Here is a 27,808-nt window from a genome sequence, read left to right as displayed (position 1 = left end):
AGGGTGAACCCTCCTTGGAGGGGCTGATTCCCCCTGGGCCCCCTTCCGAATGCAAGGGGTCGGTCACTGGGGGGGGCAGGGGGGGGAATAAGAGGGCAGAGAGACCCCCTCCTCCTCCTCCTCCTCCTCCTCCTTTCCAGCCTCTGAACTTCGAGGCCCAGGCGGTGCACACGGTGGTCTTGGAGGCGCTGAATAAGTTCGCGGAGCCCCGTTTTATGGGCCTGGACACCTTCCGGGACCAGACCATCGTGCTGGTCTCTGTGCTGGACGCAGACGAGCCCCCTGAGTTCCGGCCTCCCAGCGGCCCCCTGGAGGTGCAGGAAGACGCCCTGGTGGGCTCCCTGGTGGGGGTGGTCACCGCGGTGGACCCCGATGCGGCCAGCAGACCCATTCGGTAAGTCAGGCCGGTCCCCCCCCCCCCGGGAGGAGGGCTGGAGGAGCAGGAGGGCCAGCCGGACAGCTGGAGCAAGGCTGGCAAAATGGCTGGAACTCACCCACTGCAGAGAAGGTTCCCTCGCGGGTGGGTGGGGGTCTTTGGCTTCTGTCTGTCATTTGCCCCTCGGAAAATCTCTTCCTAGCCTGATTTGGGAGGAGGGGCCCTTCTGCCCCCTCCTCCCTCCGCCTCCCACGGTCAGCCCCACTGACAGCCACAAAAAGCGGCTGTTCTGAACTCAGTAAGGATGGGGGGGCTCTCAAAGGGGGGGGGCTCTTGGCGCTTATTCAGGCTCCCAATGACAAAAGGGCGGCTGAAATATTTACGGCAGGTCAGGGAGGGCCTGGCAGAGTGGGAAGTCAGCAGGTTGAAAAGCCCTTTCAGGAAGCGGTGAGGAAGGGGCTCCCCCTCCTCCTCTTCCTCCTCCTCCTCCTCCCCCTCCCCCTCCCCCTCCCCTTGTGAGAACAAAACAGTCCAGGGAAGGGAGAGTTGGGGTGGGACACAGGAGGGCGCCAGCCAAGGGGGGAAGAGCTGGAACGAGCTCAGCATTGATTTGCTTCTGGAAATGCATCCTGTATTTATAAACTCATTGATCAGCCCCCCCCCCCCCAGGTGTGGCTCTGGGCAGGTCAGGTGGTCAAGCAAGCATCAGGACCAATAAACCTGCAGAAGTAAAAGGCCCCTTTCAAGCCAAATTGAAACCAGATTGAAAGCACAAGCCTTGCATCCATCAGCCCAGCACCCTGGAGCCTTTCGGAGGGGAGCCAGGCCAGGCCAACCGAACCTCCCGGCCCACGATGCTCACAAGGGGGGGGTCAGGCTGACAGAGGAAGCTCCATAAGAGTCAGGGCCCGTCACCCGACTCTTCTGCCGGACCTGATGGCATGGATTGATGGGGGGCGGGGGGTGGAAACTGGATGAATGGGGGGGGGCTTCTGGAGAGAGCGGGTGCTCTCTTGCCTTCTCTAAATACGAGAACAGGCAGCCGGCCTGTGTGATACGGTGGCCCTTTGGCCAGATTGGGTGTCAGGAGTTCTGCAGGACCCCTCGGCCTCTGCCCTCCCCAGCAGCCCCCTCACCCGCCCACCCTCCGCCCAGCCACCTGCCCTGCACCTCTCCATTCGTGGCCCAAGGAGGCTGGGACTTGGGCTCCTCTGGGGTGATGGGGGGGGGGAATTCTGCCTCAGGGATTCATGACTTCCGTCGGTCGGTCGGTCGGTCGCAGGAGTCCTCGTGCTCCGGACACGGAGAGGCTCCCAGCTGGTCCATGGTTGCTGCTCTCTGCCTGAGCTGGTGTGGTGCCCCCTCTCCAGGGCCCGGGGCTGTGGGCAAGTGAGCCTCTGCCCCCCCCCATCCCTGCTGCCTCCTTCCCTCGGGCCTCCCCCCCCCTCAAGGTCTCCTGAACGATCCTCCCCCCTCTTCGCTTTGCCATGTCTGCAGATTTGACGAGTGCCCTGCCACTCCTTCCTCCGAGCCATTAACTTCATGGCACTGGCACTTTGGCAAAGAGCCTCACAGAAGCAGCCTCTTTGCCCGCCGGGTGCCACCAGGCTGGGCTGGGCATGCAAAGAGCCGGCAGTACCAGCTGGAGCTCCGGAGGGGGGGGGAGGGCACAGCTCTTCCCTCCATGCTGACCTTCTCCTGATGAAGTTTGGCAGCTGTTGGCTCTTGGTCAGCAGAAGCAATGAAGCCAAGAAGAGACCCCAGCCCCAATTTGCAGGCTGCCTGCCTCTCATGCCTCCCCTGCAGCCGCCTGGGCTGACACCCCCCCCCACCCCCCCACCCCGTCTCTGGGACGGTGGCGGCAGCTGCTGCTCTTGTGTTGGTTTTTTTCTGAGGATGTGGGTCGGGGGGGTGGGTGAGGAGGGGGACCTGTGGCTGTGGGGAGGGGGAAGATGGGGCCGCAGGAGGGCACTCCTGGAAGGGGGAGCTTGCTGGGCATGGCCCTGGCAGCCCCACGTGTGCCTTCCCGAGGGGAGGAAGGGCATGGCACAGCAGGAGGTGGGCTGATGGGCGGGGCTCGTGGAAGGACCCGGGCACACCCTGTGCCAGGCTGCTGCAGGCTGCAGTGCCAAGCCGCTCGAGGGCAGTGCAGGTCTCGGCCCAGCCTTGCGCTGCCCGACCTCCTTGCCCGCTTGCCTAGTTCTGCCCGGCCAGCTGCAGCTTTTGACTGCTGTGTCTTCTGGGCCCCCAGGTATGCCCTCGAGCCCCCCGAGGACACGGGGCAGATTTTTGATATCGATGCCCAGACTGGAACCATCCTGACCAGGCAGGCCTTGGATCGAGAGACGGCCGGCTGGCACAACATCACCATCCTGGCCATGGAGGCTGGTGAGCTGGCTGGGGGGGCTGGGGGCGGGCGGTTGCACGGAAGGCCTTTGTGAAGGGGGGGTGTCTGCTGGAGCCTCACCTGGTGCCTGATGACCCAGCATTGCCCCCCACCCCCATGGGGGAGGCTGGACCGAGCTGGCCTGGCAGAAGCCCCCCACCCCCACCCTTCCCGAGTGTTTTTATGGATCCAGGAAGAAAAAGGGGTCAGACAATTCTCACCCTGTTAATTTGGGGAGGGGCAAAGAGGGCCCCCCTTTGGAAGGGCTGGTCCTGAGGGTGTCAGTGGAGTCCAGCCGGCCTCGCTTGCCCAATTAGACCCCCCCCTCCTCACAGCTCTATGTGGGACGTGTCTGCTTTGCCCCTTCCTCCCTGGTGCCCCCCCCCATTTCTGCTTTGTTTCCCTTCTGCTTCCTTGACAGGGGCCCCTAAATGCTGTGGGGGGGGAGGAGTGGCAGAAGGGGATTGCCGGGGGGGGGAGCAGAGAAAGGGCTGGAGGAAGGGGCTGAGCCATGGGCCCTGCCATGCTTCCTGTCTGCAGGGTGGGTGCAGATTGCCTTGCGGAGGCCCAGGGACTGCACGGAGGGACTCGGGTGTGTGTGTGTGTGAAGGCTGCATGCGCGATGCCAGGCGGTTCTCCTGGTCGCCCATTCCAGGGGCTTCTAGGAAGGTCTCTGTTCACACGGCAGCTTTAACCAGCTGGTGAGGGGAGGGTGGGTGCCTGGGTCGTTAGGAAAGCCTGTGGTGCAAGGCCCTGGCAGTTCAGTGTGTTAAGAGAGCCTGTTGTGTGAATGCGGTTGTTGTGGTCCTGTGGATCCCCGCAGCTAAACTCAGACCTTGAGGCCCCCTCATCACTCCAGCCAGTCTTTGCGTGGAGCCCACCCCCACCCCCCCCAGTTGAACCATCCTTGCGGTGCTTGACGTGCTGGAACGGACGGCTGTCACTCAAGAGCTTTTTCTCCTGCGTTCACGGAAGCCTTGGTGGAAGCGTTGATGGGGCTGCTTGCCCAGGACTGTTCAGGCTGTGCATCCACTCAGCCCCCGGGCCGCCCGGCCTTCACTTAGCCAGGGTTAGCGCAATCAGTCTGTAGTCTCGCGGGAGGCTCCCTCGGATGCTCCCTCTTGAAATCAAGGAGCCCGGTGCCACCTCCACCCAGAGGGCCGGACTCTGGGCAGGCTCAGGGGCACACGGGAGGACAGGGGTGGCGCCCGGCCTGGTGTGTTGGGGTCCGTGGCATCGCAAAGAGTCGGGCACAGCTTAGCCACCAAACAACCAAAAACGCCCCTGGCATCCCAGCACTCTGATGCAGGCCGTCACCCACTCAGGAAATCAGGGAAGGGTCCCTTGTGGCCCAAAGCTCCCCAGCCTTTGCTGATGCTCAGGTTGTCCTCGGGGTACGTGACGTTGATTGTGGGTCTTTCATTGTCTTATGAGTGTGGCGGCCTGAAGCTCCTTTGTCTCCTTGCAAAGCTCTCCTCCACTTTGTTCCTCCGCCCCCTCATTCCCCACCCCCCAAAGCAAAACCTTCAGCTGCATCCTTCAGTCTCATTGGAGGCGGCTCACCTGGTCCGGGCGATTTGGATGGATTCCCAGTCAATGGTGGTTTCCCAGACCGTCTCTGTCCGTCTCCCCTCTCCCCACTTTCCTCCTCTTCGCAATTTCTCCCTGAAAAGCTCAGCCTCCTGTCAGGCGATGGAGGCGGAAGGGAAGCTGAGCAGGTCAGCGATTCCTTTGTTACCTGTTAGCACGTTGCCACCTTTGTGAAGCGGCCGATACTCTGGCTTCCCTTTCTTTGACCGGCATTTCGAAAAGCCCCTTTCTGTTATCCTTAGCATCCTTTGCTAACCTCGGCTCATTACCAGCCTTCCTTGCCTCCACATTTCCACCGCCCCCCCGGTCTCCTCCCCCCCCCCATCCGTCCCGCTCGCCATCACCTGCCTCCCTCCTTTTCCCTCTGCGGATCCTCTCTGAGCTTTTGGTGCAGACACAATGCCTTTTTCTACTCCGTTTTTTAATTTCTCCTTGCAATTATTTGCTATTGTCCTTTTAGTATCTCCTTATTTAAGACCCCCCCCCACACCAATCTTGTGAGCTCTTTTCCCTTTAGTTCCCCTGCCATAGAGCTCCGTTTATTAAAAAATGGTATTCTGAAATCTGAGACACATATTAAAATTCCCTTAAAATTAAGGACTCTGGTATTTATTACATCATCCCTCCCCCCCCCCAGGGCTGTTTTCCCTTCCTTAATTAACTCTTCCTGTCGGACGCTGGCCTTAGGGGGGGCTTCCCCCACCTCCTCAAAGAGAAAGGGACCGGCCAGGCCTCAGGGATTCCCTGAAAGGGCCCTTTGGAAGATTGAGCCTCCCCACAGAGGTTGAGAAAATGAACTCATTAAAATCGAGTCCTGTTTCTTTGAGAGCATCTTCTCTTTGGTCAGACGGTCAGTAGTAGATACCAACTGTGGAAATACTGTTTGTGGAACCTCCTGAGTCTTTTGTTCAGTGTGTCCGTGGGTGGACAATAGGCCCCCTTTCCTCCTTATCTGAGCTCCTTTCTGAAGGTTTTGCCTCTTAAAGCTTCAGAGAAGGCAGCTTGAAGTTCCCCTGATCCGGGTTCCCTCGCTTTGCTCAAACATGTTTTTGCCAGATCTTGTAGCCAACAATCCATCATCCAAATAATTCGATCCCTGTGAGCCCCATTTGCCCAGTGGACGTTCGTCTGCGGAGATTCTCCATCGTCCAGGTCAAGATTGTCCCAGTGATGCTTTTCAAAAGGCAACTGGACTCCCCCCCCCACCCTTAAAATCATTTTGCTTCTCATCCAAGAAACGTCTTCAGAACCTTCCCCACCGTTCAGCCAGGAGCCAAGGGGGGAAAAGGGAGCCCAGTTGCCTTTTGGGAAGCAGCTTCAGGGGCTGCTCTGGTAGAAGCCCTTCCAAGGGGCTGCCTGCCTGCCAGGGGGATTTCAGCCCCATCCTCTTTATGGCCCAGAGGGATCCTTTCGGGGCCGGGATTGCGGCCATGGAGCACAGCGGTTCCACGGGTGCCGAGCTTCATGACTGCTCTTCTCAGGGACGGAGAGTCCAGTTCCAATTGTGTCTGTTAAGCAAGCGGTGTCAAGACTCGCGGCCTCACGTTGTCGTCACCTGACATGTCACAACTTTCCCCCGCTTCGCTAAACCAGGGGTGGGCATGGCCAGTGTGCGACACATCCGGCCTCTGGGCCACAAGTTTTGCACCCCTGATTCAGTCGGCAGCTCTTCTCCAAAGAAGAGCAAGAGAATAACAGAGGAGTCGGAAGGGACCTTGGTGGTCTTCTAATCCAACCCCCTGTTCAAGCAGGAGACCCAAAATCACTTCAGACCAAGCTCTCCTTAAAAACCTCCAGTGTTGGAGCATTTTCATCTTCTGGAAAGAAGTCGCTGCACTGGTTAATTGTTCTCCCCATCAGGATAACTTCTCCTTAGTTCCAGATTGCTTCTCTCCTTCTTTTACTTTCCTTCCATTGCTTCTCATCCTGCCTTCAGGGGCTTTGGAGAACAGGTCGACCCCCCTCCCCATCTTCATTGTTATAGCCCCTTGCCCACTGAAACACTGTTATGCTCCCCCTCTCCCCCCCCCCCCAGTCCTTCTCTTCATTAGACCAGATACGCCCAATTCCTGCCTATCCCTTTTCCATACATTTCAGCCTTCAGCCCCCTAATCATCCTTGTTGCTCTTCTCTGCGCTCTCCCAGCCCCTCAACCTCTTTTATAGGCAAGGACACCTTGGTAAGAAGAGAAGGTTAATTTAGGACAATTGGTTTGGGAGGAACTGAAACAGAGGAGGCAGGCTCTGTTTTTAAAAAAAAACATACATAGAACATAAAAAAACATCATCAGTCACATATCTACGTAGCATGTCGTTTGGTCTCAAACATTTGTGCGTCACCACTTACGGTAGCAAATAAAATCAATAGTTATCAACCCCAAATACATTAATGCATTGATTATCCTTGTAAATCATATATTCAGTTTACCCTTATAATTTCTTCCTTTTAAACATGTTTTCTAAAGATTAAATTCATATGTATGCTAACTATCTGTTACATCATTGTAAGTCTATTTAATAACAACGTATCTTTATGGTATCATCTGTCTTATTCTGGAATTTCTTTCAGTATATAAAGAAAAGGTTCACCAACATTTTATATTTGTGTATCATTACTTTTAATTATATGTAAAACCATAAAATATCAAATGTATATAAGTACATCTTTATCATTATATCTCATATATTCCACTACAATTTTCGTTTCTTCATTTTAAACAAAATATTCCAAATATTCAATTCATATATATATATATATATGCACACCTTACATTGTTATAAATCTATAAAAATCTGTAAAAAAGTAATACGTCTTTATAGTATCTCCTATCACATTCTATTCTATGTTTTATCAATGGATACACTTATCATAATTTTGAATTGTAAAGGATGTGATGCGAGAGAGTATAAAGGCATTCAGCAGGTTCTGACCAGGTCTGGAAAACCGGTAGTGGAAATTTTGAGTCGTTTGGAGAACTGGTCAATACCACCTCTGGCTGGCCACGCCCCATCTGTTCTCTGCCTCCTGAGTCCCAGCTGATCGGGAGGGAATGGGGATTTTGGATTTTGCAGTAACCTTCCCCTGCCACGCCCACCAAGCCACACCCACAGAACCGGTAGTAATTTTTTTTGAATCCGACCACTGAATGAAACTCTTGGCGGCTCTTGTTCCACTCCCCACCAAGCGCCCATAAAGCTGCTTTCATAACCTCCCCCTGGGTGCCTGATGTTGATGCACAGATTGTTCCCTAAGATGTCGGCCACGGGAGGCACCCACCATTTTGCATTTCAAGCTCCCAGGTCCACTGTTTATTCGGGGGGGGGGGAGGTGGAAGGGGTGGCCTGGAAGCTCTGCTGCCGACCCGTTTCCTGGCTGTGGGAAGCTGCTCCCCGGAAGCGAGGCCTCCGTGGGACCCTCTGAGCCGCTTTGCAGACGTCCCCTCGCCCACCGTCAGAGCTGCCCCGGCGTGGCGGTGAAACCTGTGCGAGGAAACCAGAACGTCGCCCTCTCCTCCCCCTGAGCTGCAGAGATGCCGGAGCCTCCCTCTAATCCCGGCAGAAAGGGGGGGGGCCTTCCGCAGCTCTCAGAAAACTCCCCTTCCTCACAGTCAGCAATTACTCGAGAGGCGACCTTCTCACCCCCTCAGCTCAGTCTGCAATTCTGTGGGGCACCCGGCTGCTTCTCCGCTTCTGCCCTTCCCGTCTCTTCCGCCGCTTGAGACACCCCCGCTGGGGGCCCTGATCCCTTCTGAGTTGAAGGCTGAGAGCAAAGGCATTTTCTGCCCAAATGGGGTTTCGGGGGTGGGGGGGCTGCTGTCAGCCAGGGGACGCGTTGCCTGGTTTAGCCGGGGATCAGGAGGGTTCAGGGGAAAGGCTCCTCCAGGAAGGCTGGTGCCAACCAATGGGCATCCTTGCGCTGCTTCAGCCGGGGCCCACGGCCTCCCCTTTGCCCCCACGCCAGTCTCCTCTGAAGCAAAAGCTTGTTGCCTCTGCCCCACCCCGTGCCCAGTCCAGAGCTGCCCAGGAGGAGTTGGCGTCAGGGTGGGGCTGGCAACGGAGTGCCAGGATCATTTCGGCTTCTCCGGCTGCAGAGCCGCCCTTGCCTGCCTCAGGCCGCCTGTTCTGCACAGCCAGATCACTCGCCTCACAGCCCACGACTGTGGCTGCCTGGTGGCAGGTTCCCTTGCCTCACACCTGCACCCCGTGGGCCCAGGGCAGCCACAGAAGCGTTTGCCTGGCCTCTGCACCCCTCACACGCAGCCACGCACACAGGACGACCCACCCCGTGCTTTTGAGTGCCGTGTGGAGGCGAGGGTTGCCTGGCTTCCTGGTTGATTCTGGGGCAGCGGGGGGGGGGCTCTCTCCCCTCCCTCCCTCCCTTCCCCGGCTGCCTCCCCAAAGAGGAAGCCCCCCTGGCGTGAAAGCTGCTCTTCCCCACTTCAAAGACGGGCGGAGGAAGCCGAGGCCGCTGCCGGTGGAGGCTCCTCTGCCTGCTTTGAAGCCGCTGCCGCTCCTTCAGCTGGCTGGCAAGGGCCTTCCTGGCAGGCGCTTCCTCTCCTCCGGGGCTCAGCTGTGCCGGTGGAAGCCGCGCTCGCTCGCTCGCTTCTGAAGGGGCAGGTGCGGCCGTGGCTGCGCACATCACGCGAGCAGCCAAAGCGAGTGAGGGGGGGGGGGATGCTTGTCTGGATAGGAAGTGGGAAAAGATGGAGGGAGGCAGGAGCCCCACACTGACGGGAGGGGAGGGGAGGGGAACTCTGCCCTTTCGTGGCCTCGATCCAAGGCCTTCCGAGCGGCAGGGGCTCCCCAGTCTGGGCCGTGGGTGAAAGGCCCAATTCCCAGGCAGAGCCTCCCCTTACTGGACGTCTGGCGGGGGGGGGCGGATTGGGACCTCCCATCCTGGGAGAAGGCACAGTGCTGTGGAGCAGTCAGCCTTGCCCCCCCCCCCCAATGCCATGGGTCGTCCAGAAGCAGCTGTGGGGGATTTGGAGTCCCTCCGAAGACGCCCCAGGAGCTCATGGTTGCTGCCCCCTGGTGCAAACTCTTTGCATGCAACCTGGGTTTACTCCTTGCCCCCTTCTCTGCCCCAGCCCCCCCGGGGTAGCTCTGGGTGGCCACCCCCCTCCCTGGGCAGCGGCCTGCCATGGGCGCCCCAAGCCAGATTGCCCCCAGTTGCCCTCAATGTTGCCCTCCAACCAAAGGGTGTGGAGGCATTTTCTCACCCAGAGGCTGCTCACCTGCCTCCTGGCTGGGCCCATACAGGATGGTAGCCTCAGCAGGTCTCCTTGAGGGCATTCGGTCCACCCCCAACCCCAAAAAGTGGCCCTGTCAGGTGAGGGGAACACCCAGCTCCCCGTCCTCAGAGCGCTTCCGTTGGGATCCGGCTGTGCTGGGGAGTCCCTCTTGGCCTGCTCCTTGCAAAGCTCTTCCAGGCAGCCTCTGTTTTGGGGGGACCCCCATTCCTCCAGGGAGGGGCCCCCCGTTGAATGTCTCTGCCTTTCTCTCCTCCGCTTTCTCCTCCATCAAGCGGGGTCTGACTGGTGCAGAAGAGAGTCAGGATGACGCCTGTCACTCGAAGGGAGGCGCCAGCTGGGATCGCCTTGGCCTTTTGGGAAGGAGCCGGGGGGGCCCTTGGCTGCCTTGCTCTGCCTTCTGCTCCGGTGTGTCCCGGGGGCTTCACACCCCCAGCGGAGAACTCCCCCCCCTCTCCTCCTCCCCCCGTCTCTCTCAAGCCCCCCAAGAGCCATTCCCGCTCTTCCTGGCAGGGAGGGATGGATGCTGGCCCAGAGGCAGCCCGGGGAGGGGGCTTCACTTCTGCCGGGAGCCTTTTTCTCCTGCCTTCCTTCCTCATTAAGAACCAAAAGGGAACCTTTCGGTCCGAGGGGGCGGTGGGGGGGGGGCAGAGGCAGAAAAGGCGGCCCCTTCCCTGAACCTTTTGGGTCTGGACCTGCTCCGAGGCCAGAACATTCTCCTCTGCCCCAGCTCAGAAGGAGGCGAAGGGGAAAGTGGGGGTCGCTTGGGTAGCAGCTCTTGCCCCCCCCAGCCCCCACCCTCTGCCCAAGGACCACAATGCAGGCAGAGAAGGCAAGGGGGGGGGAAGCCGCTGGGGAGGCACCGGCAGGCGTGGGGGGCATCTGGTGGGTGACGGCCTCGGGGCCGGGCTCGGCTGCGGGCAGCCCTCTGCCAGGTGTGGGGCCAGTGGGTTGGGCAGCTGCCGAGCAGCCTGTCAAGCGGCATTAGTGCCAGGGCTGACGGCCGGCGGCTCTCCTGTCAGGAAGATCTGACTCATCCATTCTAGCTGTCCAGACGCTGCTGCTGCTACTGACATTATCTTAACGTTTTGTAATCATGAAATATTAATGGCGGATATTGAATTTAAAGTGCAATTTATGTCTGGATCCCTGGCTGGAAAGGGCAGCCGCGAAGGTAAGCCTGCAGAGTGCCTTGCCGGGGGAGGGAGGGGGGGTGGCCCCTGCAGCTGGCAGGGAAGGCCCAGCAGGGTGGGGGAGAGGAGCCCACTCCCCCATCCAGGCCGTGCCTCAACCCCTTGGAGGGCGGGAGCAGAGGGGCCCCTCTGGCAGGGCTTTGGCGGGGAGGGGCTGCTGGCAGGGAGGAACCAGGAGCCCCACAGCTGACAGCCGTAGGGGGGGGGGCCTCTTCTCCAATTCTGATGGCGCAAATGCCGCAGCTTAACTTTAGGCTGGGGGGGGGCTGTACCCAGTTTTGTAGGGGGGGGGCTTAGCTTGGCCAGGGATTGGGGGTCTCCAATATGGAGGCAGCAGCTGGGCCACCAGGGGTCCTGCCCACTCGGCTGTGGCAGTTTTGGGGCACCGGGGTGTGAGCGTGGCTGCCCAGGAGGCCGTGGGCTGCTGGCTCTGCAGGTTGGACGAGTTCCGGCTGAGGTTTCTGCAAGGGAGCCCCCTGCACTGCCCTTCACCCTCCTTGGCCCTGGCAGGAGCGGAGACGGTGAGAGCCCCTCCAGGGCCCGCTTTAACCAGCACTGCAATTTGGGCCACTGACTCATTGCCCCCTGCCCCCCACCCGAAAGGGCCGAGAGGGAAGAGGGGAGCAGAAGTGCCCATGGGTCCCCCACCCCTCCCCCTCTGAGCCCCCCTCATGCCCGATGCAGCTGGAGGAAGGGGAGGGGGGTCATCCTTCTCGGCCAGCCTTCTTTTCTGCCCGGCTGCTTTCATTGGCTCTCACCATCAGAGGTAGAGGCTTCCCTGCATTGGGGACCTGGCACTGGGTGGGGCATTCTCCCCCCCCATCTTCCCTGGTTGGACTGGCTGTAGCCCCCCCCCCATGGATGCCCCTTTGTGGGGCTCCCCCAGTTCAGGTGCACCCCCCAGTTTCAAATAGATTCCTCCCCCCTCCCCCATTTGTATGAGCAGCTCAGCTTGTGGGGGAGGCTGCTGCCCTGGGTCCAATCCCCCCTCCCCTGCTGCCCCCAGGCCCTGCCCCAAGGGAGCAGCCCCCCACCCAAAGAGGCCTTCTTCCTCTCCTCCCCCCATTCCCACCCCCCTTTCACACACAAACACCCATTCCAGCGTCCCAGCAGGAGCCCAGTCTAACCCACACACCGCCTGCCCGACTGGCTGCTAAGGAGTGATGCCCCAGATTTTTTTTGGGGGGGGGGCTGATTAGGCCTGGATGTACCTGCTCTGCAAAGCAACATTGTTCTGCAGGGGCTCCATCCTGGGGGGGGTGCAGGCAGGGGCCCCCTTGGAACCCCTCTTTCCTGGCCCATCATGCTCTGCCCCACCCAGGGAGGGATCTTCCCTCCCTGCCCCATGAACTCTGCAAAGGAGCCCCCATCCGTCCCCCCCCCCCGTTCCTGTCTGGGGCAACTTCTTGGCTCCTCCTGGCAAGGCACCCCTCTCCCAGTGATCTTCCTGGCGGGATCGGCAGGTGCCAAGCCCCCCCGCCCCCTCCCCCCCCCCAAATGGTGTCCTCAGATTAATGGATTCCAACTCCAGGAGGAAATGCAGAAAAACGGCGTGTTTAATTTTAATTTAGGAAACTATTTAGGTAGCAGCCTTGTTTCCTTGCTACTGTCAATCACGTTTTCTCAAGGCTGACATCAATTAGTTTAAAAATATTGAATGTAATTTCGCCTGACACAACATATTGCAGCCTCTGCAAAATATAATTTATTTTAGAAGAAGAAATAATTAAACTAATTTGCATGTCAGTCAGCCAAGCTGGGACACTGGGGAGGGAGCTGCTGGTGTAGGCAATGGATCCCCCCCCTCCCCCCCGTGCCACTCTGGGGCCCAGCCCTCCGATGGGGTCTCACCCCCGTGCCCCACCCAGCAGCTTTCCCAGGGTCTGTGGGCACCACTGCGGAAGCTGAAACTGAGAAGGGGGACAGGGAGGGTTGTGGGGGCAGGGGGGGCTGAAAATGGAGGCGCAAATCTCATAGCATTTAAGTCAGCAATCCAAGCCTTTTAAAACCATTTCATTCCTATCATCCATATTGATCTATCTATCAAATTCATACGGCTGCCTATTTCACACAAGCTGACTCTGGGTGGCTTACAATAAAACCACTTACCTGGGGACAAGGTAAATTCGCCCCCACCCTTAACTTTAACTGTTTAAAGTCCATTCATCGGAGGATGCATGGGGGGGGGAGGTTGTCTGCCCCTCCTGCGCAAAGGCCTGGGCAAAGCACAGTCTTTGCGGCTCTTCTGAGCCCCAGCTGAGGGGACCCCTCTGGGTCCGGGGGGGGGGGGAAGCTCCCTCCTGAGGACCGGCCATGCTGCAGAGAAGGTCACTTCTGGGGTCTCTGGAGAGGACGTGGCTTAATCAAAGGGACCCCGATTATGCCCTCACTGCAAGATTGAGTTCAGCCGGGCGCTCCTTCGGGCACCCAGGCCCTGTGCCAGGCAGCACTTCGTGGGTGGGGATTGGCACACTCCGAGGCAAACCGCCAGCCAGTGCAGCTCTGGTGGCAGCACCCTTCCGTGGGCAGAAGGTTCCTGCCTGCACCCTCTGCGTTCTGCCCCTGTTGGAGCTTCCAGGGCAGCCCCATGGAGCCCAGGTGCAGAGGGACTAGAACGCAGGCCACGGTCTCTGGCCCCCACGTCCCCACCCCAGCAGTCGAGGGAAGGGCACGCGAAAGCCTCCCTGGTCCCAGCTGACAGCCGCTCGTCAAGAACCCGGCTGGAGTCCAAGCAAAGCCCCCGGTTGCCCCTCAGTCTTGAAGGGGGGAGCAGCCGCAGACGCCCCTCCCCCCTCTGTCTTGTTAACCAGAGACGGATCCATCCAAACCCCCACCGCCTCCAGCCCTGGGACCGAGCCTTGGCCGCCTCACCTGCCTGGCCCAGGGTTCAAAGATGCAACTGGAGGGGGCTCCCCAGCAGCTTCAGTGCCCCACCCAGTGCAGCCCTCCCCTCCCCCTCCAGCCCAGCTGGAACTGACCCCCCCGAGGAGGGAGGAGGAGAATCCGCCCAGCGCCATGTCCCCCTCCCCGATTCCCGCAGTTGGTTGGAAAGGGCAGCGGGGTCAAAGGAGGCTCTTTGTAGCTCCGTTTTGGGCCGGGGGCTCCCTGGTGCTTTCCGAGCTTGGTGGTTTTCTTGCAGGCGTCTCATGACCCACGTAGGTAGCCTCATCAGTGCAGCCACCTAGTTCGGGTCATGAAACGCCTGCCAGGAAACCCCCAAACTCCCTGGTACCAAAAGCGGCTGAGAGGCCCCTTTGCTGTCCTGGCTCTGCCACAGGGCCACCTACGGGGGGCTAAATCCTAGCAGCCGACTCCAATGGGTCCCATTCCCCGTGGCAGACCAAAACCTCTTCCACCATCTTCTCCAGAAAGGGAAGGTCAGAGACTGACCAACTGAACATGGTTGGCGTGCAGCGCTTCCTCTTTCAAGACTGGGGACCCCCCCCCTCCTCCAGGAAGAAGCCTGGCCTGCCCACACCTGCAGCCCCCCCCCCCTTGGCTGCTTCAGTTCTTGGCGGTTTTCTTTGGTTTCTGAGTGCTGCCGGGTTCAACTTTAAAGTTGCTTTGCTTGTGGTTTTACTCAGGAAAACCCCTGGGGAGGTTTCTTTCTTTGCTAAGCGGCTTCTCGGTAGACGTTGAGAAGTAGACCAGCTCAATCCCATTATCTGCTGAGGGCTGGCTGGGCACCACTCTGGAGCACGGCTGCCTCCGTCGCACAGGGACCACGGGGGCTCAGAGCGAACCTCCCCACAGCGGGGGAAGGCGGCGAAAGGCCACCCAGCACGGTCCCCGCAGCGCCTGGGACGGCCACGCTCCTGGGGGCGCCGTGGGCTTCCTGAGCACCAGCATGGATGGGCCTGCGCCGGTCCCCTTTGGTTCTCCTTGGCTTCCAGAGAGCCCAGGCCGCTGAGCTGAGACCCTCCGTGTGAGATAGGTGGTAGGGGAGCGTGTTTTCCAAGGGGTGGGGGCTGCAGCCAGTCCTGGCCCTCAGGAGGAAGAGGAGGGGTCTCTCTTGAAAAGGCCGCTGGGGTGGAGGGTGGATCCTTTCAGCTTCCCTTACTTCTGTCCTTAAAGAGCCTTCAGATCAGATGCAGGAACACAGCACCAAACACTCAGGTTTTGGCAGCATCGTTTTGGCCTATTCTAGGGAGAAATGCTGGGGGAAGAAGGAGCTTCCCACGGCCTCCCTCCCTCTCTTCCTCCCAAAACCCCAAACATTCTGCCTGCGAAACCGGCCCTTCCCAGTGCATTTTGGGGAGCCGGAGGGAAGCTGTGGGCCCTGAGCCTCCTTCGCCAGGGGGGCTGGCTGACCAGGGCAGGCTGCCTGCTGCAGAGACAGGCCTGTGATCCAGCTGCAGGCCTGGGAGAGGAGGTGGGGACGGGGGTCCTGTTAGAAGCCACCTTCTGCTCATTAGCTCCCGACGTGGATGACCCAGATATGAAGCCAATTAAATGAACATCAGCCGCAAACAGGAGGAGAGGCTAACACTGAAAGCATCTCTGGAAAGTCGACCCCTTCCCCGCTTGGGCAGTTTGCGAAATCTCAGCCATCGACAAAAAACCATCATAATTGGAGGCCCAGGAGAGCTTTTCCTTGGGGGGGGGGGGTGGCTGGTGGCAAAACTGGGGGGGGGGGCAGGGGGATGCCTCAACTGGCCTTTCCAGAGACTTTGGAGAAGATGAAGGTGCCCTGACGCAGACCAGGCTGCCCGGAGGGGTCCTCGCACCTGCCGAGACCCTCGCTGGGCCCGAAGACATGAAGCCGGCTTGAGCTGGAATGGGAGGGAGAGCTTGGCAGGGACCCCGGAAGAGGCTGAACCTCAAACGCCTCAATTTCGGCAGCGCAGAGTTAATCTGCGGAATTTATTCCCCCGTCCTTGGCGGTGGAGGCTGCCTTGGCCATCTCTGAAGGGGGGGAGAGATTGCCAAGGGTGCCTAGCCTCGCAGCCCCTGGGCCCCCACCTGGCTGGGCTCAGTCTCGTCCTCTGGGGGAGACACGGCAGCAGAGGGGGCGGGGTCTCCATCCCCCACTCGCAGCCCTTGCCCCTGGCCAGGGGCAGAGAAGGGAAGGGCACCACCTGTCCCCCCCCCCAGGGCCCCTGTGAGCCTCTGGAGCCGACGCAAACATCCCCTGAGCCTTTGACAGTCAAGGAGGTTGATGCCTTGAGTAACTTTCTCCAACCGGCTCTCCTCGGCTCCCGGCCAGCTGCCAGCCGGGCTCCTTCCTTTCTTAAGAGACCCACTCATTGAAAGCAGTGCCCCCCTCCACCTTTTGGGCACCAGAGACCGGTTCCGAGGAGAGAGGTTTTCCCACAGACCGGTTTTGTGGGTTGCTGGCATCCTTCGAATGGAGCTCGGCTTGCTTGCCCGGTCCGGTTTCTGCCATGCCATGGACCGGTGCTGACCCACAGAGCGGGAGTTGGGGACCTCTGATTTAAAGGCCCTGGAACCTTCTGGATGGCCCTTATAGGCCTCCTTGGGGGGGGGGGCAGTTGAGGCCTTCCCAGGTGCATCTTGGGAGCACCTCCCCCTCCTGGCACAGGCCCTTCACAAAAGTGCCCCCAACCTATCCTCTTGGCACCTGGCTAGCAGGTTGCCCGACAGCCTGATCGATGGGGCAGCTTTCATCCCCCTGGGATGCAGTGGGGAAATTCTCTTAGCCTGGGGGTGGGGGTGGGGGGTGTAGCCAGGCAGCAGATGGGAGTCCACCAATGGGAGGAGCCTGCAGTTACCATCCCTGGGAAGCACAGCCGATGGGCAAGCATAGGTGCCCCCCAGGCCAATAGGGCTCCTGGCAAGGCACCCACCCACACCCAGACTGCAGGGATTGGCAGGAGGGGGCTCCGAAGAGCTCAGATCCAACCATGGCCAGGCCAGACACAGGAGGAATTCCTCAAGACCCCCCCTTCCATTTCACAAGTGAGGTGGGGGGACCTTTCCTCTTGGACCCATAAGAAGAGAGTTACCCCCTCCCCCTGAGGAACACGGGAACCTGCTGAGAGTTCAAACCCGGGTGCGTCGGCCACCTCCCAGGGTCTGTGGGCAGCCAGGATCTCTACCTGCTCACCATGTTGGAGCAGGAATTGTGCACACACAGCTCGTCTGATTCACAACCACTCCCAACAGCAAAGCTGACCGCCTCTAAGGCCTTGTTATATTCGGGGGGGGGCTTCCTGCACACCTGCTGGCAGGGGCTGTCTTGGCAGGTCTTGGGCCTCCTTCCCTTGTGCTTGGGAGGGGGGTCTCCTGCAGGCTCCATTGTTGGGGGTGGTGCAACCCTCGGCTCACCTGGGGCTCTATATTGTTAAAATTAAGAAGACTTAAATAAGAAGTTAAATAATAATAAGAATCCCGTATTGCTTGCTAAAATTGGCACTTTTGTTTTTTGAACATTGTTGAAATGTAACAATCTTTCCTGTGTTGGCAATGCTGTAAAACTCAAGTGATTTTGGAAACAATCTCTCACAGAATAGGGATATTGATCTTCAATGATCTGCTAAATATAGATCGGTCTCTCTTGGGGAATTGGTGCGCTTCCTGCGCTGGTTGCACCGCTGGCCTTGCCTTTCCCGTGGCCCTGCTGAGCTTCCGGTGGTCTCACGGGGGGAGGCTCAAAGCCTTCTTTGGCCTGGGGCTGATTGAGCAGTGCCCCATGCCAGGGAGAGATGGGCGCAGGCAGGAAGGGCTGGTAGGAGCCACAAAATGCCCGTCCGAGAAAAGGACACAGAATAAGAGGGTTGGGAGGAACCTTGGTGCTTCTCCTGCGGCTGCAGTTGTAGTGCCAGACTGGCATCTGGGGTGGGGTGGGGGCTGCTGCTGCTGAGCACCAGCCCTCACCCACCGTCTCAGGTGTGTGTCTGTGTGTGTGTTGTGTGCATGTTCCAGATAATCCTGCTCAAGTGTCCAGGACGGTGCTCAGAGTTCGCATCCTGGACGTCAATGACAATCCACCCGAACTGGCCATGCCCTACGAAGCCGCCGTCTGCGAGGACGCCAAGCCAGGCGAGGTGCGGAGGGTCGGGGTTCCCACCTGGAGGGCGATGCACCTGGGGCTGGCCCGGCCCTGCTTGCCCTCTCCCTGCAGCGGGGGGGTGGGGGGGGTTGGGGGCCCGAGATCCCTGGGCTGCCTCCCCCAACGGCCGTCTCGGCCTCCTCCCGCAGCTGATCCAGACCATCAGTGTTGTGGACAGGGATGAACCGCCAGGCGGCCATCGCTTCTACTTCACGCTGGGCCCCGAGGCCACCGGCAGCCGCCACTTCTCCCTGCTGGGCATCACAGGTAAGCCCCCCCTGGGGAATCTGGGCTCAGGCCTAGGGAGCTGCCCCGCCTGCAGGCGTCTGCCACAGCTCCCAGGGGGCTGCCCACAGCCTGGTCCCCCGTGGCCTCCCCCGCGGCCCCAGAGGGCTCCGTCCCCCGCGGCCCTTCTGCCCTCCTGGCTCCCCTCCCTCGCTCGCTGTCGCAGGCACGGCATAAATACCGCCAGTGACAAACTGCCGCCAACGGCCCATCTGCTTCTTTCTACAAATTTGTAGCTAGTTTTGAGATGTGATTTATAAATATTGCTGTAGGAGCCAAGATGAGACAGTGATGGATGCCAGCCCAGATGGAGGCTCTTCCTTAAATCTCGGCCTGCACAGACGCCGGAAGGGGCCACCGGGATGCCACCTGGCCTTGCCCTGTCCGGCACACGCCTGGCACACAAGGGCCTGTTGGCCAACCCTCACAGAAAGCCAACGTGGCCCTGCCCGGCTTCCTTCCCTTACGGGGCCTGGACAGGCAGGCAGAACCAGATGTTGTCGGCTGATCTAGAATTGACCAGAGAGATGCCAGTGCGGGAGGGCATTAAAAGAGATGCCAGGACCAAAAGAGACGCAGCACAATATTTCTCCCAATTGTCCCCACTTTACAGCTCCAAGTGGCAGGGAGGGTCTCCAGGAGTTGGCTCCCAAAGGGGATGGACAACCCTTACTGCCCTGCGCCCCCCCCTCCCCAGTTTCCCCCTCCCTCTCAAGAGTGGCTCAGTTTAGGCATCAGCAAAGGAAGGTCGGAGGGATTAAATTTCTGCCTCCCCCCCCCAGCCTCCCCCCCCCCCCCAGAAGGGGAAAACCATGAGCTTCCAAGAACTTCCTCTCTCAGGACTTCTTGCCAGAGGAAATGGGGAGTAGGGCAGCCCGTCTTCCAGGTGTCGACTGAAGAACACGGGGGCCAGTGAGGACGGGGCCCTGCCCTGGTGGAGCCTCCGTCCTCCAAGCTTCCCGGCTGCTCTGGAGCTTCCTGGGCAAACATCAGAGGCCTCCATGTAGAAAAGCATTTAGGTGCCACTTAGCAGCCACGAAGATGGATCTTCCCTGGGAGGAGGGTCTGTCCCTTCCCCTCAGTCTCCCCCCATCCCTGCTGCATCCCCCCCTCCTGCCTTCCGCCTTCCCTGCAGTGGGGCCTGGTGGGGCCAAAATACGCCCATGGGAGCCTGGCTGTGGCCGACGTGAGAGGGGCGGCTGGGGAGCCCCTCCCTCCCTCCCTCCCTCCCTCTGTTTTCCTGGCATTCCAGGGGCGTTTTCAGAGGAGGCCCCCCCGGCCCAGTGCAGGAGGTGGAGGCTTCTTCCTCCCGTGTTAAAACCTCAGCCGCCTTCTTGCGATCCGGGCGCTCTCAGTAGAGATGAAAGCCTCTGGGGGTGGGGCGGGGGTACGCAGCCTCGTTGCACCCCTTGGCCAGCCTGGAGCCTCTCTCTCCCGCCATGCTTCCTCTGGGCTGGGGTCCGGGGTCTGCATGAGGTGGGGGGGACCTTCCACAGCTTGACCCGATGGGCACAATCACGTGCAGCCTTTCTGTCATCGCTGACGCAGCCCCCGGCTCCTTTCGAGGGTTCTTCGGCTTCCTCGATTATCCGGCGGCCTCAGCTGCGCTGCCTCTTGTTCCTTGGTGTTCTCTAAAACCGGCTTCCACACCTGGCATATCCCACTGCATGCCAGGCGCTAATTGGTGCAGAACGATTCCAAGCATCCTTTTTACCAGCGTGTGAAATTAAGGATAATGCAGAATAGATTGCGTCCTCTGCAAAGTCTCCTTTGGAGTCCTTGGCTCTCCCTGAGCTCGTTTCTCTGCGGACGTTTCATTACCCAAGTAGGAAACATCATCAGTGCGAGTGAGCAAGTGTGTGTGTGTGTGCACATGTGTGTTTGTCTAAGCAGCTGCGCTGGCTGCTTTGGGTGGGGCCTCTTGCTCTGCGCTTCTTGGCTCCTTCATGAGCTTTTGGCCTCTCTTCTCGGCAAGGCCCACCATCTCTCCTGGCGACAGTCTCGTTGCCTTCTGCTCCACCTCCTTCTCCTCCTTCTCCTTCTCCTCTTCCTCCTCCTCCTCCTCCTTCTTCTTCTCCTTCTTCTTCTCCTCCTCCTTCTTCTTCTTCTTCTGTCGCTTGGTCTTTGGCCGTCTCTTCTCACCTGCGTCCTTAACGGTTCGGTTTCCGCCCACCGTTCCTCTGGCTCCCTCTCGGCAAGGCTCAGGGCCCCAAAGCAGCAAGTCCTCCTTGAGTCGCGGTGGGCCTGCGCTCAGGGCCCAATTGCGGAAACCCCCCTGTGGCCTCTTCTGCTTTCGCTCGACTTGGAAGCTGCCTGCCCCACCGCCATCCCCTGGCCACGCCTCTGCCACTGGACGCGAGCTCCGTCTCCCCGGAGCAGCAGTGCGGTCCTTTTGATTCCTGCTCCCTCCGTCTGGCGTTGTCCATGCACAGAGAGATGGTTCTGGTGGCTGGGAGGCTGCATCAGCAATGAAGAAATAATTGGATTGGCAGAAACCGACAACTCGTCCTCCGGCTTCATTTAAGTTTCCTGCTTCGGGTTCCAACTGCGTTTCCCTCCCAACTGTTTCCAGCGTTGGCATTTCGTTCCCAACAGCCCCTCCCCCCCCCGCACGGCCTGTCAGTCTCAGATGCCGTTTGACCATAAAACCCCTCCCCCCCCACCCACCCCGCATCAGGGGCTGCATGAGTGCCAGAGTAAGGGGTCGCCCACAGCCTCACCGGCATCATAGGGTCCCGCCTGGCCTTGCGGCCCAGATCTTCTCTCGCTGCGCCCTTCCTGAGGACGGAAGCGGCCCAGGCCCTGCTTTGATCTCCGTCTCCTGAGCAATAAAGGCTGCAATGACCCAAAGCGCTGGGTGCGAGTCCCTCTCCCCTTGCTGATGCCCAGGGTGCCATTTGTACTTTCATCGGCTGCTTCTTCCTGCGTCTCATGTTGGCCCCGGAATTCTGTCTTCGGATTTCCTCCTCCGCTCCAGCAACGTCCGGAAGGCTGGAAGGCAGCCGCCTCCTTCAGAAGATGCTCAGCTGCTCCTGAGTGGCAGGTGGGGGGGAGGGTTTCTACTGTGCTTTCCACCCGCCTGTCTCCCCTGCTGAAGTCCTGGGCTGCTTCGCCATGCCCTCCTGCCAGGCAGGGGAGCCATGCCCCCCCCCTGTATCGCTGACCGTCATCCGTGGCCGGCTCCCCCAACAGGCTTCGCTCGTCCCTCCCAGGGTTTTGGGGTGGGGGAAGATATACAAAAGGCAACTGGAAAAAGATGAAAGCAGCAAAAAAAGCCTCGGGGGGGCTCCTGAGGCCATCTAGTCCAGCCCTCTCGGACCAGAAACCCAAATGGTTGTCCAGGCTCCTAATTTCAAGCAGTGGAGAGGACCCCTGGCCCACCTCTTGGGTTGGTGGTTCCCCTGTCAACTCTCTCTTGCCCACCAGCCTCTGCCCCAGGCTCTCCTCGGCCGAGGTTCCCAGCCCAAGGGGTCAGCCCCCCCCCCAGCCTGCTACAGGATGGGCACGTTGCCTCTGCCCCTCCTTCCACCCCCCCCTGCTCCAGCTGGCTTCCTCCTGCAGAGGACTGGGGGGTGGGGAGGTCCTGTGGGGGCTCCCTAATGGGTGGTCTCCCCTGTTTCCACCCAGCCAGCTCCGGCCATTCCGCAGAGGGATAGACGGGGTCAAGGTGTGGGTGGCAGGGCCAGAGGGGGGGGGGCTGCAGGGGAAGCTCCTCCCTGGCCCTCCCCTCCCACTTCTGGTCTCGCTCCCTCCCCAGACGACACGGCTGGGCTGCACACGCAGCACCTGGGCTTCAACCGGCAGGAGCAGGATCTGTTCCTGCTGCCCATCCTGGTGGTGGACAGTGGCCCCCCCGCCCTCAGCAGCACCGGCACCCTCACCGTCCGCATCTGCGGCTGCGACAACACCGGCACCATCCAGTCGTGCAACGCCACCGCCTTCGTGGTGTCCCCTTCGCTCAGCCCTGGTGCCCTCATCGCCCTGCTGGTCTGCCTCCTCATCCTCGTAGGTGAGTGTCGCCCCCCCCTGGGCCCCCCCTTGATCCTCTGACGCTCCGCCCCTTGCAATGCACTGCGCCAGGAGGCCCCCTGGCTGAGGAGGGGCTGCCAGGACGGCTTGCAGCTGGCAAGGCAACGTCCTGCCCGCAGCCCTTGGCACGTGGGTGGGAAATTGCTTGGGTGGGTGGGGGTCCCCATGGATCGGAGCCAGAAGCAGCCATCCAGGTTGGCCTCTGCTGAGGGCTGCTCAGGTCCTTTTTGCTGTGCCCGGTGAGGCCCCCATCAGACCCACCCAATTCGCTGCAGGTGGGCTTCCTGCCCTCAGTTCAGTGGGCATGAGGTGAACGAGGCCTCTCTGCAAGACACCTCCCCCCCCCCCCGAGCTGCTTCCTCTGTGATTTCAGGGTCAGCTGGGGAGGGAGGGGGCTCTGGGCGATTTCTGGGTCCTGGTGGGGAGTGCAGGTGCCGGGGGCAGCCTCCTCCTCTCAGATGGTTGCGTGGGTGGGGTGCCAGCCCTTGCCAGGGGGATTCTTACACTGCCTGTCTCTCTCTCCCCACTTGCCTCCCCCCCCCCCCGCGGCTGCAGTGCTGGTCCTCCTGATCCTGGCCCTGAAGCGCCACCAGAAGGGGCACCTGCCCTCCGAGGAGGACGAGGACATGCGTGACAACGTCATCAAGTACAATGACGAGGGGGGTGGCGAGCAGGACACCCAGGCCTACGACATGTCAGCGCTGCGCAGCCTCTACGAGTTCGGCGAGACCAAGGAGGGGGAGGAGAAGGGGGCTCCCCCCCCACCGCCCTCGGAGCTGCACTCTTTGCCCCAATGGCGCCAGGTGCCGGACCTCGACTTCTCCCTCTTCAGAGACTACATCCGCCGTAAAGTGGGGCAGGCGGACGGCGACCCCTCGGTGCCCCCCTACGACTCCTTCCAGACCTATGCCTTCGAGGGGGCCGACTCCCCACTGGCCTCCCTCAGCTCCATCGCTTCTCGCTCGACGGGCTCCGAGCAGGACTTCTCCTATCTCAGCGGCTGGGGGCCCCGTTTCCGGCAGCTGGCCACGCTCTACGCCGGGCCCCGGGCCGAGGAGGGCAGCCGCGAGACCTAGGCCCGGCCCAGTTGGGGGCCGGAGTGCTGCTGGAGCAGGGCTCCTGGAGGCCCCAGGGGCTGCCCAGGGACTTTGGGGGCTTGGGGCGAGGAGGGTGGCCTGACCATTAAGACTCTCCCCCTCCCTGGAGGAAGGACCGATGCCAGGCAGCTCCGCTGGCAAATTATCATCTGAATAGGCTTGTGGCAGAAGAGAGCTGCTGGGTGGGGGGGGGACCTTTAGTTGCCAAATTGATTTTGTCCCTTGATTTTCAGCCTTTGACAAGCTTCGATCTCTTAAGCAGCACCTCTGCCAAAAGCCCAGGGGCTCCTCCTTGCTGGGGGGCTCCCGGTCCCCCTCTTCCTGTGGAGGGACCACCCACCCGGCTTTAGCTCCTGGACAAATGCTCAGCTCCAAAGTCCAGGCAAAGACCTCTCCTGGCCAGCCTCCCCTCTCCCCCCTGCTGCGGCCAGAGGCCCCAGGCCCCTGCTTCCCCCCCCCCCCGACCCTCCCCTCCTCTGCACGCTGGAGTGTGGGGAGCCAGAGGCCAGCAACCAGCCCCCTTGGTGCCTGCAACCCGCCTTGGAGGCCCTCAGGCCCCCAACTCCATTTGGAAGAGGCCCTGGGGCCCCCTTCAGCCCTGCCTTTCCTCGGGGCATTTTCTAGGCTGTTTCCCCCCTAAGACCGTCTGGCTCCCCCTGGACTGAGAGGCCCCGTCTCAGGATATCCGCCCCCTCCCCTCCCCCAGCCCCCCTGACCACTGTGACTGCCCCCAGCCCTTCTGCCAGGGGCGGAGTGGAGGCTGTTCGCCCTCCAGCTCAGGAACTTCCATGGTTCTTTTCTGGCCCCCGGTGGGGAGCCAGCCCCCTCCTCCCTCCCCCTGGGCAACTGGAACAGCCAAGCCCCCCAGGGGGCCAAACAGGGTATCTGACATTCCCCATCCAGCTTCCACAGCCATTGGGGGAGGGGGTCACACGGACACCCCCCAACACTGCAGGCACTGAGCCCTCCCTCCCCACCCCACCCCAAGTGGGGAGGAGCTGGCAGCTCCCCTGGAAGGCCTGAGCCTTGTGCGCCTCCGGGGTCCTTCTAGGGCGTGAAATAAACTCTTTCCTTCTCATCCACGGAGCCTCCGTTCTGATTATTAGGGTGGGGAGGGCCCGTGGGTCAGCTTGACCCCTGGACAACTACAGGTTCTTGGGGGAGGGAGGGAGGGATGGGGGGCTCTGTCTGCATCTGGAGCCTTCTTGCTCTGCCCCAAAAGTGAGCCCCCCACCTCGCCCCAGACAGTCTTGAGGCCCTTGGGATGTGCTCAAAGCCTCCACTTTCTCCCCTCCCTGCCTTCGTCCCATCCCCAAAAGGGGACCCCTGCCCAGCCTCTGTTGCTGTGAAGCCAGCAGGCCCTCAAACAGCTTCCTCAGGTGGGGCGTGGAACCCCCCCCAAATCAAGCAGGGGCCAGGCTTTGGGCAGAAGCCCCCCCCCCTCTTTTGCACCAGCCGCGGTTCAGCACTTGCTTTTCCTGCTTTGATTTGACAGGTGTTTGAGTGACTTCTGGCCAGAAGCCCAGGGGGCTCTTCAGTTGTGGAGGAGTGAGCAACGTGGGTCCTTGCCAAGGCCGGAGGGTCCAAGCGACCTCTGCCAGCCGTCAGTCTAGCATTTCCTCCTCTGACAAGCCTGTCTTCTCGGAGGGGGGGGCGAGAGGGGAGGGGGCCGAAAGGAAAAGGGGGGAAAATCTCCTTCCGCCCACTTTATTTATTTTCTGCCAGCCTCGGACTCCCACGGACTGGCAGGAAGGGTGTTGCCCCTGGGAGAACTTGGCTGCCTGGGCAAGAGATGCCAGGCAGGGGGAGGGGGGGGGCTAAGGCAGTGTCCTTAAAGACTGTTGACGGAGCAGCAGGATGGTCCTGCAGGGGGGTGGGTGGAGGATGTGGGGGGGCTTCTCTGGCAGAAGGCCTGGCTTGGATGAGGGAGGGGTGTGCCTGTGTGTGGAGGTGGGGGAGACCCCTCCCAGCCCTATGAGTCCATAGCCAAAAGAAGCACATTTCCCTCATGAAACAAAAGTCACTTTCAGGATCCACTGATTTATGATCTCAATTTATGGGGCCACCCAATTCAGGGGGACTCTGGGCACCTTGTGGATTAAAAATAGGGCCTCCGTACGTTGAACCTAAATAAATAAATGCCACATATCCAGAGGAAACGGACATACGAGAGAGGAGAGGGGGGGGGAAAGCGGGAGAGAGAGATGCTTGTCTGGCAGGCGGTTCATTCAGATGTGATGTGAGAGTCACTTAACAAACTCCGTCCCCCACATAGGAAGGGAAGCTGGGCTGGGATTGTTCAAATGGGGGATGGGCAGTGGGACCCCCTCATCTCAGAGGGCAAGAGCTGTGATGGGGAAGAAGGGAGGGTCCGTGGTGGGAGGGGCCTTGTCTGCAGGCTGAATAGGAGTCAGCCGTGGGATCCATCCACAAAAGGAGGCGAAGACATTTCTGAAAAACCTCCAGTGTTGGAACATTCACAACTTCTGGAGGCAACTTCTGATCCACTGATTAATTGTCCTCACTGTCGGGAAGTTTCTCCTTAACTCCAAGTTGCTACTCTCCTTGATTAGTTTCCACCCATTGCTTCTTGTTCTAACTTCAGGTGCCTTGGAGGATAGCTTGACTCCCTCCTCTTTGGGGCAACCCCTGAGATATTGGAAGGCTGCTATCATGTCTCCCCTGGTCCTTCTTTTCATTAAACTAGACCTACCCAGTTCCTGCAACTGTTTTTTATATGATTTAGCCTCCAATCCTCTTTGTTGCTCTTCTCTGCACACTTTCCAGAGTCTCCACATCTTTTTTACATCTTGGCAATCAAAACTAGATGTGGGATTCCAGGTGTGGCCTCCCCAAGGCCTTATCAAGCGGTATTCACTCTTCACGTAATCTTGACTCTCTCCGTCTCTTTATGCAGCCTAGAACTGTTGGCTTTTCTGGCAGCTGCTGCCCACGGCTGGCTCCTGTTTAATTGCAGGGGGGGGATGAGGATGTGTAACCACCTTGGTGGTCTTCAGTGCCATCACCCACAACATCTTCCTGGGCTGCGTGTCGGAGGGCCCGTTGACGGCTGACTCCTCTCTCTAAGTGGGGCAGAAGGGCTGAGCCCAGGGCTCTTCCTTCCTGAGGCGCCAAGGACTCAGTCCTTCTCCCCACATCCCTGGGAGATTTCAGGGAGAGGCCACCCCCAGTTTGGGTGGGGTTCATCAGTAAACTGACCGCTTCCAAGCCAGGCATCTCCATCCTGATCCAGGCCGCAGACTCCGTGGGTGTCCTGCGCTGGCATCGAGGTGGCTGTGAGGAAGAGCAGCCTTTGGGAGGAGGGCTGGGGACTAGAGTGGGCACACAGAGCGCAGAGCGCCAGGGTTCAGGAAGGTCCCTGTAGCTGCCTAATGCCCACTTGGCAGCTGCTTCCCTGGTGGTTAGCAGGATCCCAGGCCCGACTCGTTTTCCACCTGGGAGCTTCCACTAGAAACCACCCGACTGAGACGGTTTTTCTGCCCGATCATCTACCCATTTCCACGGGGGTCGGGTGGGGTCTGGAGCTTGCAGGTCCTCCAGCCATGGGAGAGGTTTGGCCCACCTGCTCCAGAGCTGCTCCTGGCATTCCAGGAAGCCCTTCTCTTTTGGGCAGGTGCCTGGCACATAAGGGAGAGGGGGCTCTTCAGCTGCTGTGGCTTTGATGCTGCTGGTTTGGGGGGGGGGGTGAGATGCTGTGGAAACCCAGGGTCTGTCCCCATTGTGGATGAAGCAAGATTGGCAGGTGCACAGGATTTGGGGTGGGAATCATGCTGTGGTTCTAGAGCTTCTTCATCCCAGCTGCCCCTCCCCCTCCGCTCATGTTCCAGATCAGAGGCAGCCCCAACACCGAGATGGGGTTGGGAGGGGGGGGGTTGTTTCAACCAGTCCACTTGGAGGGAGGGGATTCTGAGCTTTCCGCCGCTGCCTCCCCCCTTCCCCGCCCCTAACCCAGCATCTCTTCCCCCCCCCCCCGGCCGGAGTTCTCTGCGCGGATTTCAGGCTGTCCGTCCAGGACCTTTGCTGACCCCCGTTTCCCCCTCCCCGCCCTCGGCCCCAGTTGTGTTCCGGAGCTCGGCAACTGAGGGGCAGGGAAGCGCAGGAGGAAGGATTTACCTGAAACGAAGGGATGAATGTGGCTAGCGCCGGCACCTTCCCCCACCCCACCCCACATCTCTTCCAAACGGCTGTTCCCGGGTCCAATCAATAGGCAGCTGCTCGCGGCGGCTCTGGCGTAATTCACCGTAATTGCCCCGGCAGTTTTGGGGAAATGACTGCGGAGCTGCAAGAGGCTCCGCCGAGGGCCGGGTCCCGGGAGGGGCCTGAGGGCACACGACCCTGAGGCCAGGCCTCTGCTGGCTGCTCTTCCTTCCCTGCCCCCCTGCGAACAGGAAGGGCGGCCGCGGGTGGAGGGGAGCAGATTAGCCGTGCGCGGGGAAGGGGGCAGCGGAACTAGCGCAGCCCACCCACCCCCTGCAGCTGGCCTTCTATCTTGGCCTTGAACCCTTGTCCCCCAAAAGGGGTCGGGCCGGGGTGCGTAAAAGAGCAGCGGATGCTAGGAAGTCGGAGGGCGG

The 27,808-nt window shown here is 60.1% G+C and overlaps 1 protein-coding gene across 2 annotated transcripts in view; it reads left to right on the top strand.

Annotated features, from left to right (window-relative positions):
* CDH22 (cadherin 22) overlaps positions 1–23,663 on the top strand; it is a 58,778-nt gene extending 35,115 nt beyond the window's left edge. For both annotated transcript variants that reach the window (XM_087720718.1, XM_087720720.1), the window contains exons 7-12: positions 141–394; positions 2,628–2,764; positions 17,679–17,800; positions 17,955–18,072; positions 21,848–22,099; positions 22,675–23,663. In XM_087720718.1, the coding sequence (XP_087576844.1) occupies positions 141–394; positions 2,628–2,764; positions 17,679–17,800; positions 17,955–18,072; positions 21,848–22,099; positions 22,675–23,195 (1,404 nt within the window). In that variant the 3' untranslated portion in view covers positions 23,196–23,663. The remainder of the gene's footprint in view (positions 1–140; positions 395–2,627; positions 2,765–17,678; positions 17,801–17,954; positions 18,073–21,847; positions 22,100–22,674) is intronic.
* Positions 23,664–27,808: the final 4,145 nt, after the last annotated feature.

Source organism: Thamnophis sirtalis, unplaced genomic scaffold (assembly GCF_051295495.1).
Source record: "Thamnophis sirtalis isolate CommonGarterSnake01/CBP01778 unplaced genomic scaffold, rThaSir2_p1.2 scaffold_7, whole genome shotgun sequence".
NCBI lineage: Eukaryota > Metazoa > Chordata > Lepidosauria > Squamata > Natricidae > Thamnophis > Thamnophis sirtalis.
This window is presented reverse-complemented; position numbering and strand designations above follow the sequence as displayed.